The following is a 15,188-nucleotide window of genomic DNA, read 5'->3' on the forward strand; positions in this document are numbered from 1 at the left end:
CTTCTAAAGTTTCTAACAACATAGGATTAGCATCATTATCTAGCTAGTAAAAGCTAAACCAATAGGATTCTCACTTCTACCTTGATTTTTGCCATGGCTTTTCAATGGGATTACCCATCATCTTATGTTACAGGAATGAAGAATAAGCAAGATGTCAAGATCAAAAGATCCTGTACCATATGTTCTGTGTCAGGAAAGCCCAGTCTTAGTATCCCTCAGAGCATCTCTGGCTCTCTGAAGGGATGTTGTGAATGATAAACTTTCAAAATAAATGTATCACCATAGTAATATGAGCCAGATGTTATAGCAGGCTCTTGACATACATTTATCTTATTTAATCCTTACAATACTACTGAGGGGTAAGCGACACGATCACTGTTTGGGGAGGAATCTGAGGTGCCAAGAAATTAAGTGACTTGCCCAAAGTCACACTGCTTATAAATGGCAAAACTAGGTTTTGAACCAACAGAGCCGAAGAGTGGTGGTATTGAGCATGGCATGTGTGTGCGAAGAGGACAGCAAAAGGAGACCGAATAGACTCCTTTTTTTTTTTTTTTTTTTTTTTAATTGACTACCATTTAACACTTAACGTGGCAAGTCTGAACTTCAGAACCCCAGCGCTTAATCCTCTGTGCTACACTCTGTAAATGTAAAAGTAGAGTATGATAGCTTAACACAAATTTTAGGACATAACAGATCTAAGTTTGAATCCCAGGTCTGACACTTGGATGATTTTTGCCAAATTGCTTTACCTCTCTGAACATTAGTTTTCCATCTAGAAAATGGGGATAATTCCTACCTCAATAGAATCAAGTGAGAATATGTTTCTAAAGGGATTAGAGAGAGGTACAAACGACATATCCATTGATTATCACACCCTTGAGAGGCTAGCTCTGCCCACTACCACACATATTTCCATTCTCTGAGCCAAGCAATTACCTGTTGCTTTTTGATGATTATGTGTTATTTTCCATTTTAAGTTACTGTTTTGAGTTGGTCATGTTTTCCCAACAAAAAATGAAAGCTCCATTATGGCAGGAATCCTTATCTCTTTGATAACACTATACATAATATCAGACATTCATTCCTTCACTTATACATTTACATTCATTCCTTCATTAAACTAATAGTCTCTGAGCTCCTATAACGTGCCAGACATTGTGACAGGCACTAGACATAGAGCAATAAGCAAAATGTACACCACCTCTGCCCTCAAGGGACTTGGGGTACAGTGGGAAACAGCCCAATCCAGCCGTGATTGTATCGTTAGAAACTGAAAACAATCTTGAGGAAATACAAAAACCCAACCCATTACCATTGAGTCAATTCCGACTCATAGCTAGCAACCCTATAGGATAGAGTAGAACTGACCCATGGGGTTCCCAAGGCTGTAAATCTTTACAGAAGCAGACTTCCACATCTTTCTCCTGTGGAGTGGCTGGTGGGTTCGAACCACCAACCTTTTGGTTAGCAGCTGAGTGCTTAACCACCGCACCACCAGGGCTGCTTGAAGAAACAGGACTAGGCTTTTGAGGATCTAATTTAGACTGGGAAAGAGGGTTGGGGAAGGTATCTTTGAGGACTGAACACTAAGTTGAATCCACAAGGATAAATAAGAACAAGCCAGGGAAAGAATGAGGGGAGAGCATTCTAGACAGAGGGCACAGCCTGTGTCAAGGGCCTGATTGACTAAGAGCACTCCGTAGGCCGGCACACGTGACCCAGCCATGTGAAGAGGAGACCCGTGAGAGATGAGGATGGAGAAGCAGGGGGAGCCAGATCACACAGGCCATGTGGAGGAGTTTAGATTGTATCCAAGTGCAGTGGGAAGCTTTTGAACAGAAGAGTGACAAGCAGTAGGTGTGCAGTGCCAGGAGCTATCCTGAGTTTATTATGTAAGTAGGGAAAAAAGAACTCCAAGCACTTGAAAAGTAAAACTAGTACAGCCTCAAAGTTCATTCTTGTTTCCACTGCTTGCCACAGAGCTTACAATATCTTATTTTTCCATGCAAAGTTAGTAAGACTTTGGACTCAAACCTAAAATCCAATGCTGGCCTTACATACAATTTTTTATGTTTGTTCAAAGCTGTAAGATTTCCCATCCTACTCCCCCTACCCCGCACCTGCTTCATATATGACAAACTAAATTAGAGGGTCAATATTTCAGATGCTGTGGTTTATGATATTTCTACCAGAAAATTCGATCTTACGGTTCTTTTCTCCTTACCTGCTTCATAGGACGGAGGGAACCGATTGTTTTCCATCCACTGAATGCTGTCCAATTTGGAATCTCACTAGGCTCCAGAAGGATTTGTCTTCCTAAGAAATTGGATCCTTCATAAGCTATCCACCTATATGAGAGCAGGAAAGAAAAAATGTGGTACTTCAAAACAAAAAAGCAACTGCTTATCAAAGATACCAGCTATTTTACCACACAGGGCTCATTCTTTAAAAGATGTCCAGGTTTGCAGATTTAAAAAAAAGAATTATATATATTCTAACAGAACAAGCAGGAGGCCTAGGAGAAAGCTTACTGGAGTCAGAAGATCTAGATTTCAGTTAGGACTCTGGCTTCTCACCTCCAAAATGAACGCACACAGCCCTGGGACCCCAAAGATCCCCCCAGCTCTAAAATTCTGCGTTCCTTTGATAATGCTATCTTTTTTCATAGCAACTTAACATCTGAAGACAGATCATTACCACCGCCCCCTCCCCCAACTATTACCTGGTAAAACTGAGGCTCATTGTCACATGTCCTTCAGGGCTTCTTGGGGTGACTCCAGCTATCTCCCCAGACACATCTCCTACAGCTCCTCTACAACGTGCCACCGAGGACTACTTACCATTATCCACAGAAGTCCCCTGTCCCACTCCTACTTCAAGGCCTACAAACCCTTTGCAAACCCTTTCCTGATATCCTGCTTTCAGCTCAGGCAGGGTTAAGTGTGTGAAGTGCGTAGGGCCTCAAGGTGGGTGTCTGGGGGTTCAAGACTTACATCCGTCCTTCTGGCACATTGTACGGCCAGTGTGGCACTTAGCACACTGTGTTATGACTACTAGAGGCATGCCCTTCTCTCCTGTCAAGACGTGAGGTCTATGAAGCCAGGATGATAGGACAGCATCTCATTCAACCTGAGGGACTTACATGGTCCTGGCAATATATGCTTGCTGAATAAAGCAGTCTGTTACAGTCATGTGTAAAATCTCTGTGTACTCAGTACTATGAGACATTTTTATTAAACAGCCTGTCTTTAGAAGTAGTTTATAGGTAAAAACACAAATTCCATTCTACACCAGGTTTCTTCTATTCTGAAAAACATATTTTTATCTTGGGAAAGAAGCTTAACAAAGAGGCCTAAGGTATGGTATGCCGTTACTCAGAAATTTCATCATTTAAAAGGAAGGACAGGCTCTCTGGAGATTTCTGTGTTTGCAGCATGGTAGGGGAACCATTAGAGAGAAGGCTTTTGATCCCAGCTTCATGGTTCCTGTGAGAGGACCTTTTCCACAGATATACTAAGCAGCCACCAAACATCCTCTCTAGTCTTTTTGATCTCAAATAAGAGCCAATTATAAATCTGGCAGGAGTTAGAGGGCTTTATCAAGCAGAAGCCAGAGAGAAATTTTAAATAGCTGTGAGGGACAGTACAACTTCAGAGAAAGCCTCTTGTAGGCTTGACGTTTTTCCAAGAAGGTTCTCTCATAGCTATTTCTTTAGGTCAGGGTGTCAGTAAATTACAAACCATGGGCCACATCCAGCCACCACCTGGTTTTGCAAATAAAGTTTTACTGGACCACAGCCATGTCCATTCCTTTACAGATCGTTCACGGCTGCTTTTGCTCTACTGTGGCAAACTGCAAGAGACAGTAAGGCCCACGAACAGAAAATATTTACTACCTGGCCCTGTAGAGAAAAAGTCTGCAGAGCTCTGCTTTAGGTGGTTACCAAGCTAAACCACTAACTAAGGACAATATGCTGGGATCACCAAGAGGACCTGAAATTCTCAGCAGGACTCAAGGTTACCCCAAACAGTGCTTTAAGGATTATGTGTGGAGACCAGGCGGCTGCCTTTCACAGTTCAGACAAAGCACCTAGAACTGCAGATTGGGTTGTCCTGCCTTGGAGCAATGAGTCCCTGGGTGGTACAAATGGTTAACATACTCAACTACTAACTGAAAGTTTCAAGTTTCGAGTCCACCCACAGGCATCTCAGAAGAAAGGCTTAACAACCTACTTCTGAAAAATCAGTGAAGCACAGTTCTACTCTGATACACATGGAGTGTCACCATGCATTGGAGCTGACTTGGTGGCCATTGGTAACTGGCCTCGGATCAAGAAATGTATAACTTTGGAGATAAGATGCAGAGCACCATCAGCAGGAAAGGCAGTCCACCGGTCAAATGGAAGGTCGTCAGGAACAGGTTCATCCTGAATCTACAGCACAAGCTACAAAGGGTTTGCTGCTATTGGCAGTGACTTCAGTCCCCCAGTTTCTCAGATGAAAACTTCTAAAACTTACAAAGAGCAAACTTAGAAAGGGCAATATCCCTTAGGGACTTGTACCTCGGTTAATGCAGTAAAAGGCATCAACTTCTGCATAAAGTTGTGGAGGGAAGGGAGAAATCAAGGAAGGCTTAAATGCTTGGGCTTTTAATGAATGGATGTGATACAACTATGAAAGCTCAGGGAGAGGTTACTGATCTAAACTAACCACTACTAGAAAAAGTTCACCCTGCCAACCATAACAAAGACCAGGCTTAGCCAAATTATTAAGAGATGAACAAGATGGATGACCCTCCCTCCACTCCTTCTTGCATATAAAAATCTAAACTATCACAGCAGCACAGAGGCAGGTCAGCACCACCGAGAGCCTTATCCACCTTTCCATCTTTGTAGAGTCATTAAACAGGCTGGAAGTCTTAGTTATAAAACCTACATAAGATTTTAAGGAACCATGCCTAATTATATATTGATCTAAATGAATTCCACAGCTGGAAAAGCTGTGTGAGATGGTGCATTATGTCATGCCCCTCATCACCACCACAGATCAAAGATGTGGGATAATGAGGGGATTAAAACAAAACACCTTGTCACTGAGGGCAGCTCGCTGTGCATTAAGTATTATTTTATGATGCATCTGTAGCCTAGGAGAATCTTCAGACAGCCTCCACTGTTTCTTACTCTGTGTACCAATTCTCTTATAGAGAATCTAGAAGAGCGAGAGTAGGAGGATAATAAGCCCAAGAGAAGAAATAGGAATGTCAACATAAAATGGCACCAGTTTTTCAGAAAAAGAGTGAATAAGTAGGTGAGAAAGTCTCAGAGATGAGTCAATAAATATCAATTTCACTTAAGAATGTGAAGAAAATGAATGTATAAAGATGTCTTGAAAGTTCTATATCACAGGAACATACAATTTAGTTCAAACAAAAAATTCAGGTATATGGTAAGTAAGAAACCAGAATCTTATTGCTTAGAGTAAATCAATTTACTGTTTAGTAAACACCAAACTATGTGAAATGCTATGCAGGAGAACATTTATACTGCTATATATGTGAATAATACAAAAGCCATTTACTGAAATAGTTGACTTAATTTTCCAATCAATTGATATTCCTGGCTTTCTCTTTCATTATTCTGAGACACCTAAATAAGCAAAGAGTTGGTTATCACACAATTTAAAAGCCATAAGAAGTAGAAGTCGTATTTATATTAAAAATGGAAAGCCATGTGTATTCTTTTTGAGTTGACTTTTGGTACTAAAACACCAATGGGTCAGGAGCAGGGGAGGGGCAGGCTTACACACCGACCTCTGTAGAACTGACCCAAGAGGCAGGTTTTCCACAAAGCAAACAGAGCTTCAACTTCAGGGCCCCTCACTTGCAGGCTGCTTACCACTCTTATTCTAAATAAATACGCAAGTTTATACCTAATTTTTGTATCTAACTATAGTTCGTGCTTGACTACTAACCTGAAAGTCAGCAGTTCAAACCTACTCAGTGGTGCACCAGAAAAGACCTGGTGATCTGCTTCTGGAAAGATTACAGCCAAGAAACCTGTTGTAACAGTTCTACTCTGTAACATATGGGATTGCCATGGTTTGGAATCCACTCAACTGCAACGGGTTTTTCTTAATAGAGCGTTCCCCAAATTGTAAAAGTGAAGGCCCCACATAACCAGGTCCCACCTCGATTGACCCCCACTGCCGCTGAGTTGATTCCAACTCATAGTGACCCCACAGGACACAGCAGAACTCCGCCACAGAATTTCCAAGACTGTAATCTTTACAGAAGCAGACTGCCACATCTTTCTCCTGTGGAGTGGCTGGTGGGTTTCAACCACCGACCTTTCAGTTAGCAGCCAAGTGTTTAACCATTGCACCACCCGGGCTCTCCCTGATTGACAGATATCCTAAATGAAATAGCAACACTGCTAGGCAGGCTAGGTCAAGCACAGTGTGAAAATGAGTACTGGAGGAAATAGCCCTTGAAAAATCATGTCAAATCAATACGACAGAATACTCTTAGTCTTATAAAACAGTCACTTGCCTTAAGTATGTAATGGTCTTAACTTTCAAAGTTGCTGATTTAATCAGGTTTCTCCTGAAAGAAAAGTAGGCTTAACCGGTTAAGGTCACCTGGTCAACCTACTCTAAAACCTGTGCTCTGACCACATGGCCGACCTTCTCTCCTAAGGGCTCTTCCCCCGGACCACAGCATACTGTTACACACTGGACACAGCCCACAGTCTTCTCTTATCCAACTGTAACTGCAGTTACTACACTGAGAGACTAAAGGAGTAACAGCACCAGCAGACCAAAACCAATGGCAGTTAAGGGATAGAAAACAACCGTGTGCTCTGGCCTAAACCAGTGACCTAACTAGGCCAGGCCTTTCTCCCATACTTACAGTCCACTTTTCACCCACACGGACTGGGTGTAGAAGTGCAGGTCCTTATTCAGAACAGAGTTCACAGCCTCTTCCAGATGTAGCTCTCTTCCCTCACAATGTTCCAGAGCAAAAAGGCTGATGGAAGGTTCTTCAAAAGCCTGACACGTAAAAGAAAAAAACCCAGAGACAGCATTACCGCATGGGGTAACCACAGCTCAGTAACATCCCAGGCAGAATTCAGGGCTGCCTGAAGCCACTGTATTCTCACACTGGTAGAGTTTACTGCTCTACCCTCTGAAGACTTTACAGTCAAAACTGCACTGATGAGAATGGATTCAATTAATAATTTTTGTTCACCATTTTTTGTAAAGTAAAATTGATGTTACCAGAATAGCAATCTTAATCCCGTAATAAAATGGACACATAGGGCACCTGATTCCAAGCTGCGTATTAAAGTCTGGCTGTGCTGTGAGACAGACCACACTGGTTCTGCCAGTGCTTTTAGCTGGCAGCAGAAAACACAGAATGGAATGGAACCCTCATTTCCCAAGGGGAGTCACAGAAGGAGTCACTGGGAACTTAAAAATTTATGACTCTACGCTCTTAAAAACATTCCTGGGGGGAGAAAAAGGCGTCTCTAATTTAAAAAAAAAAGCTAGAATGCACAGAGAGAGGGGTGATTTCTGCAGTCAAAGGAAGGCCTCCCCTGCCCCTTATGTCAGACAGGAATACACTCAATATCGCTCTTCTTCATTCATTAGTATATGCAAGACACCATGCGAAAAGACATAAGGGGGATGAAATTCAAAGCAAGGCATCACCCATGTGTACGGGACATTACTAACTAGCAGCTGAGTTAGGAAAATCATGCAGATATTGTAATATAATCCAAGGAGGAAAAAGATAGTGACTGTGAGAGTACTCAGTGCAAAGTTAGATTATCTTAGCAGAGCAGGGCAGGAATCGTGGAAGCTTCGTGGATGCAGTGGCATGTGAGCTCAGTCTCAAAGGATGCAGTATGTTTAGACTGGCAGAGACAGAACAGAGAGGGAAGGCCCTCTGTGCAAAAGAAGGGACACAGAAATGCAGGGGACACGTTAAGGGAATGGCAAGCAGACCCATGTAGCTGGAATCCAAAGCTCAATAGCAAACATTGTCAAGTGCTCACACTGCTACTGTTTATTGAGTTGTCCGCTACCCTCCTACACACTGACAGGGCAGAGACCAAATACTGCCAATGGCAAGTCTCTGAAGGCTTTCTTTTAACTGGGGACTAAGATTTGGCTGAAGTATCTATAACTTTGTATATGAGATGCACAGTACTAGCAGCAGGCATCGTGGATGGTCAACGAACAGTAAATAAACAGTCAAAAAACAACTGACTATCATAACTGACCCTGAAGATCTAATTACATCGGGGCAAAATGTTTTGCAAAAGAGTTACTCCTTGCAGCAGTGTTTCAAATAGTGAAGGGTGGGGAGTGATTTAAATGACCATCATGAAAAACCAAATACCAAACTCATTGCCATCAAGTGGATTCCGACTCAAAGTGCCCCCTGTAAGACAGAGTAGAACTGCCTCATCAGGTTTCCCAGTCTGTAGTCTTTATGGAAGCAGACTGCCACATCTTTCTCCTGCAGGGCAGCTGGTGAACCCCCAGCCTTTGGGTTAACAGCCAAGTGCTTAACCACTATGCCACCAGGGCTTCCTTCCATCATGACTGGTTAAATATATGGTACATTCTTACAGAGAAATCCTATACAGTTATAAAGAATGAGAAGATCTTTATGGATTTTCAAGGTAAACTCTTCAGTGACAAATACAAGGTGAAGAATAGTGCAAAGTGTATATTTCCTATGCTACCATTTCTGCAGAAATGAAGGGAAATCGTATGCACATAATATAGACACACACACATCTATGAATTATTAAAAAATCTGAAAAGATATAAAACTAGTAACCATGGTTACCTGTCAGGAGGATAGGAGCATGAATGCGAGCAGTTTTTCACTGAATTCCTTTTGGCACTTTTTGATTTTTGAACCATGAGAATATATTATTTATTTATACATTTAAACTGGTAGTTACTATGCATGCGTGTGTGTGTGTGTGGGTGTGTGTGTGTTTAACTGGCCTTCAGGAAATTTATCTGGCAATGAAATGGAGAACAGACAGAATGGAAGTAAAGGGACCAGTATATTGGTAGAATATTGCACGCCAAAGAAAAAGAGAACCAGACCTAAAATGGTGGTGGGGGAGGGAAGCAACAACGACCAGTGAATATACCATGACCAGGAAAACCATCACAGTGATAGAACAGACATAAGGCAAATGACTGCAAAGAGGAAGTGAGGAAAAAGATGTGAAGAAACATGGTTAGGAGCATAGTGTATAATTAAATGTGTCATACATAAGGAAATCAAGAGGAAAAATACGCCCAGGAGCTAAGGACTTATATTTTGATTGGATATTTTACTGTTTGAGATAGAGGTGGGATAATCTTGGAGAAGTCCAGCATACACCAGGCATTCTGATCTGGAGTTCAGGAGAAAGGTCAAGTGTAGAGATAAAGAGCTTGGGGACTCTCAGAATATGGGCAATAACTGGAGCTGGGGGTGAGAAAATGGCAGGAAGTGTAAGGAGGCCAGAAATGCACAGACTTACAAGGGTGGGTAGTGATGAAAGCTGGGCCTGTAGAGGTGGCTGAAAACATGAACCTGGAGAGAAAACATTACAGAAGTAAAGGGGAAAGAAAATTATAAGGAAGAGTTGTCCCATAGTATCAAATACTTTCGTGATGCTGAGGAAAAGCGCGACTGTGACGAGGCTGTTGGGTCTGGTAGTCAGGAAGCAGCTGGTGACCACGAAGAGAACTGCTTCAGTGGCGAGTCGGAGATGACAGGTGGACTCGATTGTGAGGGCCGAAAAGTAAGTGGTGACGCAACTGCAGACAGGGTGTGCAGGCTACTTTTTAGAGATGTTTGGTGAAGAGGAGGGAAGTGGGTAGTGGCCTATGAGGTAATCAGAGTAGAAGAAGCATGTTTTCAGGCACAGTGGAAGGCAGTAGTGGGAGAGAAAGAAGCCGAGGATGTAAGACAAGAGGGATGCTTCTAGGAAAGGAGCAAGAAGTCCAGTTCTCACTGCTTCCCACCAGTTCAGAAACTCTGGGTGGAATCAGTCCATGAAGAAAAGGATTGTTTTGGAAAGGATGAACTATGCATCCTCTGAAATAAGAGAAAAAATAAAAAGGATACTGAGAAATTTCCAGGCATAACACAGGAAAATGTGCAATTCTCCCTTTATATTATGTGGCCAATGTTACCTGCTGATCAGAGGAGGTCATGAAGTGATGTCCAATAGAACATTCTGCAGTGATGGAAATGCTCTATATAGCTGCACTCTTCACTACAGTGGGCACTAGCCACATATGACTATTGAGAACATGAAATGTGGCTGGTGTGGCTGAGGGACTGGATTAATATTTAATTTTGATTTATTTAAAGTTAAATAACCCTATGTGGCTTGATCTAGCAATTCTACACCTAGGAATTTATCTTAATGAAACAATGAAAAGTTTGATACAGGCGACCACAAACATTACTTAAACTTCTATTTATTAAAAAAATAATAATAAGGCAGGGAGATAGAAAAAAATTGTAGAAAATGACTGAGATAGCTTTAAGATTTTAAGAGTTTACACAAATCAGTAAGAATAGTCTAAGAGACTGAATGGATAAATGGGCAAAGGACATATACCATTAGCATTAGCCAAAGAAGAAATATGATTAATAAACCAATGTGGAAAAATAATCTCTCTCTCCATTAACAACAACAAAAGGTCCATCATATGGTCCAACCTATAAAACTTTTCATTTGGAACATCTATTGTTTCTAAGCTTAAAGTCATTCGCCTTCTAGAGGTATGGTATATATTTAACTTTGTTTTTCTATTTTTAAATGGTTTTAATTTAAATGATTTAAATCCATAAATATACTTAAGTTTATAAACCCACATGATGTATAAATACACTTAAATGTTAGGCAGATTCAGAAAATCAACAGTGTATATATCTGGGCAGGATGGGGAGGGGTGGTTAATAGCTAATCATTCAGAAATCAAGAGTCCTGAAGAACTATTTTAAAATCCTATTTTCTGACACATTTTCCAAACACGAAAGTAGGAAGAGACAAACTATTAATAGTCTTCAAAACCAAACATGACACAGTAATCTGAACTTTCCAAGGACAATAGAAGCTACCAGAATTTAATTGCGATTTGAGCTCTACAAATGTATTGGCATCAGTCCATGTTAACTTAGACGGCAGCCAATCACTTGGGGCCAAAAGTTCTTCTTAGGTGTTATCAGCAGCAGGACATTCCTGTGAGGTCAATTCTAAGCCACGCAAAGAGGATACAGTTTCTAACAGCAGGATGTGGTTAAGTAAGAAAAAGAATACCCAAATAAACTGTATAAATGAAACTTTCAATTACAACCAAACCCCCTCCCCAAACCTCCATTACTCTTCCTCATACCATCAACTAAAATAATATTTTAAATGACAACAACACACACAGCAATTAATAAGTGCCAGGCATTGCTCTAAGTGCTTCAAATATCCACTGTTTCACATTCCTTTACCCATAGTTCCAAAATCTGAAAAGCTCTGAAAACCAGAAAAACTGTTTTTTCATAATTCATCCAGTAAAAAAAACCTGACCTGAATAAATGGAACACTGTTTATAATAGTTACCGAACTTTCTATGATTATGCATAGATTCCACTAGAGGAACAGGAACATGTCTAATTAGGGGGTGCTGCCCAGAACTCTGCTGGGGTGTTTTTTTTAATACACAGTATACAAACCATACTACTGGTTTTTTACGTTTAAAAAATCCCAGATCCCCAAACATATTTGGATTAAGGACTGTGGACTGTGGAACTGTATTCACTTGTTTAATCCTTACTACTTCCCTCTGATGTAAGTACTATTGTTATCCCCACTTCACAAATGAAGAACCAACGCACAGGTCACAAACAGTAAGTGGAAGAAAAATCCAGGCACTGTGGCTTCAGAAGCTGTGTTCTTAAACACTACACTGGGGCTCTAAAATGTTCCAACCACCAAATTTTATACACAGAATATTTATTTCTGATTGGCAGATGTAGTAACATTTTTAGTAATACTTCATCTTGCTCACCTGGGCAATATCTATGATTCCCTATCCTAACCCACCCCCACTGGCTTAACAAATTTGTCTGCCACCTGAATTTGAAGCCCTAAGACCCTGTTACAAGTACTCTGCTAGGAGGACATTTATATCAAAACACCATCAATATAACTGGATAAAACTTAAAAATTTAACTACTAGTTTTAACTTTTTTTTTTTAAAAAACTAAACTGACTTATACTTTGGCACTGTATAGTTCTTTGGGTTTCAAGAAAAGGTGTTGACAGTACCTCAGGATCACATTAATTGGTTAGGCTCTAAATATAACATATGATTTTATTTTTAAATTATTTAGCAATTAGCCACTGAGAACAGCCATATCTTCACAGCCAAGCAACATCATTTCACCCCGATCTTTGCCAAAACAGCCAAGACCAAAAAACCAAGTGCAGCTGGACTGAATGAAAGGAAACCAACAATCATGCATATCTCAAATACCATTCAGTTTCAGAAAAATCCCAAAAAGTGTGCTAGTAAAAAATTATTTAAAACAGTAAAACTTTAGCTCTTTGATCTCTACCACAGAAGCAAGATGACACATGGAGCACCCTCAGAAGTCGACTTGAGGCAAATGTGGCTATCCTGCCAAGCAGGGGAGACAGTGTAACTGGAGTGCCAAAGCTATAAGATAAAGTACCACTAGAGTGTACGGGTCAGATGAGACACTTAAAAATTGTATACCACAAGAGTTCCGGCAAAAATTGTATCCCACAGATTCAGGCATGGATTCTGTGAAGGAGCACCACCTAAACCCAAGAGGGCAGCTGTTACAGCGCCCAGTTCATCCTAAGGATTTCAGACTTCTGATCTCTAGAACTGTAAGACAGTAAATCTCTGTGATTTTAAGCCACTAAGTTTGTGCTAATTGGTGTCAGCAGCAATAGAAAACTAATAAATTTGCCTTTTACCTTTCTCATACTGGTTTGTGTTTTTTTGTGTTTTGTTTAAGAAATTCTTCCTTCTCCAGTATCACTAGGGTTGTTTCCTATATTTTCTTCTAAAAGTGTTAAAGTTTGCTTTCCAAATTTGAGTCATTAAACCATCTGAAACTTACTTTTGTGATTAAAGCAGGATTCTAACTGTATCTTTTTCTATGTAAAATGCCAATTGTCTCAACAGCACTTATTTGACAGTCCATCACTGCCCCACTATAATGGGATTTCTGTCATCTTCCCAAATTCTAATATTTATGTAGGTCAGTTTCTATGCTATTCTATTCTACTGCTCCATTTGTCTCCTCTTGCACCAATACCCACTGTTTTACTTATTGGTGTAAAATCCAATATATATTTGCTAGAACAAGTTATCCTTTCTGCTGTTCTTAAATATTATTTTGGCTATTCTGGACTCATACATTTTCCAAATTAATTTTAGGATAAGTTTGTCTTGTTTTATACACCCCTCCCCCTCCAACACAAAAGACAGAAGATCCTGCAAGCATTTTGCTTGGAATTGTGTTGATCTTCATTTGCTAAAGTCTTCTTTTATGCCCTTCAATAAAGTTTTTATAATTTTCTCTATAATGGTCTTACTTGCCTTGTGTTAGATTTATTCCTAAGTAGCCTATAATTTAATTGCTATTTATCTTGTGTCTAGGAACTTTTTAAAATGCATATTAATGCTAATAATTTGTCTGTAGCTACTCTTGACATTTTTGTTTCTTCTTGTACATCTTTTTTAGTTTTTTAAACTAGCTAGGACTCCAGTATAATATTGAAGAAAACTGGTGATAGCAGAGACTTTCAACTTCTTCCTGAATTTAAAGGGAAATGTTTCAAATGTTTTATAGGAAGTGTGAAGTTTACTGTAGGTCTCTGCTGGCCTTCATTTTCAAAATGTACACAATAGATAATACTATTAACTATGTACAGGCTCAGCTGAAAAGTTTAATAGCAACCAAACTTCCACACTGTATAAACTCACTGCTTCCTTTCATTCTGTGGCTGGAATTACCACGGAAAGGTCTTCCTCTATTTGTAGCTGTACTGCTTATTCAGCACCCTCCCACAGAATGAATCAGTCTTGCCAATTCTTATTCTACCTCTTAAGATGATTTACATCACAGACATAATTTCATCTAAAGTTTTTCTACAGTCTCTTGTTACAATGTTTCTTTTGCCATGCCTATTTATAGCTGCCAGGATTGGATTATAACTTCAAAGGGGACCAAACAAACTTCCATGCCAAGCCACCACAGAGATACTAGAGAATCAATGGGCAGAATGCTGCTCCCATGGAAACCCAATAAAAGCAGGTTACCCCACACACTATTGGGCCAATGCTGGAATGCATTACACAGCAGTCTGAACCTGGCAACTACCTCTTTCTTAGATCATTCAACAGTTGCTCACATATCCTGCTCTCATCTACACATGCCCATCTTTTCACTTAGCATCCTGTCTGGCTTTAAAGTATTGCATCAAGGGCAGGCAGCTGTAAATTATTGCTCATTTTTTTTATCTTAGGTTTGCCATCCAGTCCCAGTTTCTAAAGTTACTATTACATTATTATACAAGGCCAAAGTACAACCTTTCAAAGAACTAAAGTGGAAAATTAACCTTACGTAAGTATCGTCTGTATTTTTCAGACATGGATGAATTACTTATTCTACTTATTACTTAATGAATTCTGAATATCTTTACAGCACTATGCCAAGTAGAGGGGACACAAGGGTGACAAAATTCCAAGCTGCATAAATATAGATCTTGCCTTCAACGGCCTTACAAGTCTAGTAGGTGTATGATAAGAAGCAGAAGGTGAAAAGCATCTTGAGAGGTGGAGAAAGAGAAAAAATGTTCAGGGTACATAAAAATCACTTTCAGAAATAAAATCACTGAAGTTTTCCTAGAATTAAGGTCTGAAACATTTCATCTAGATCATAAAAGATTTGGATGGGGAAAGAAAAAGGACATTCTAGGTTTCCACATAAGCAAATCTACAAAAGAGAGAAAGTTGAAGGAAGGTAAGGGAGGAGGGATAGCTTTGTAGACAGGATACATGAAGAAGAATGAGTAATAATATTGGGAAAGTAGGCTGGTCTAGACCTGAGAGTCTGGACTTTATCCT

The 15,188-nt window shown here is 40.2% G+C and overlaps 1 protein-coding gene across 1 annotated transcript in view; it reads right to left on the minus strand.

Annotated features, from left to right (window-relative positions):
• Positions 1–1,988: 1,988 nt before the first annotated feature.
• The window catches only part of CRYBG3 (crystallin beta-gamma domain containing 3), a 138,200-nt gene continuing 125,000 nt past the window's right edge, over positions 1,989–15,188 (minus strand). Inside the window, exons 18-19 of the mRNA XM_023742985.1 lie at positions 6,910–7,049; positions 1,989–2,351 (exon numbers count right to left, since the gene is read on the minus strand). Coding sequence (XP_023598753.1) covers positions 2,207–2,351; positions 6,910–7,049 — 285 coding nt within the window. The 3' untranslated portion in view covers positions 1,989–2,206. The remainder of the gene's footprint in view (positions 2,352–6,909; positions 7,050–15,188) is intronic.

Source organism: Trichechus manatus, unplaced genomic scaffold (genome assembly GCF_000243295.1).
Source record: "Trichechus manatus latirostris isolate Lorelei unplaced genomic scaffold, TriManLat1.0 scaffold00229, whole genome shotgun sequence".
Taxonomy (NCBI): Eukaryota; Metazoa; Chordata; class Mammalia; order Sirenia; family Trichechidae; genus Trichechus; species Trichechus manatus.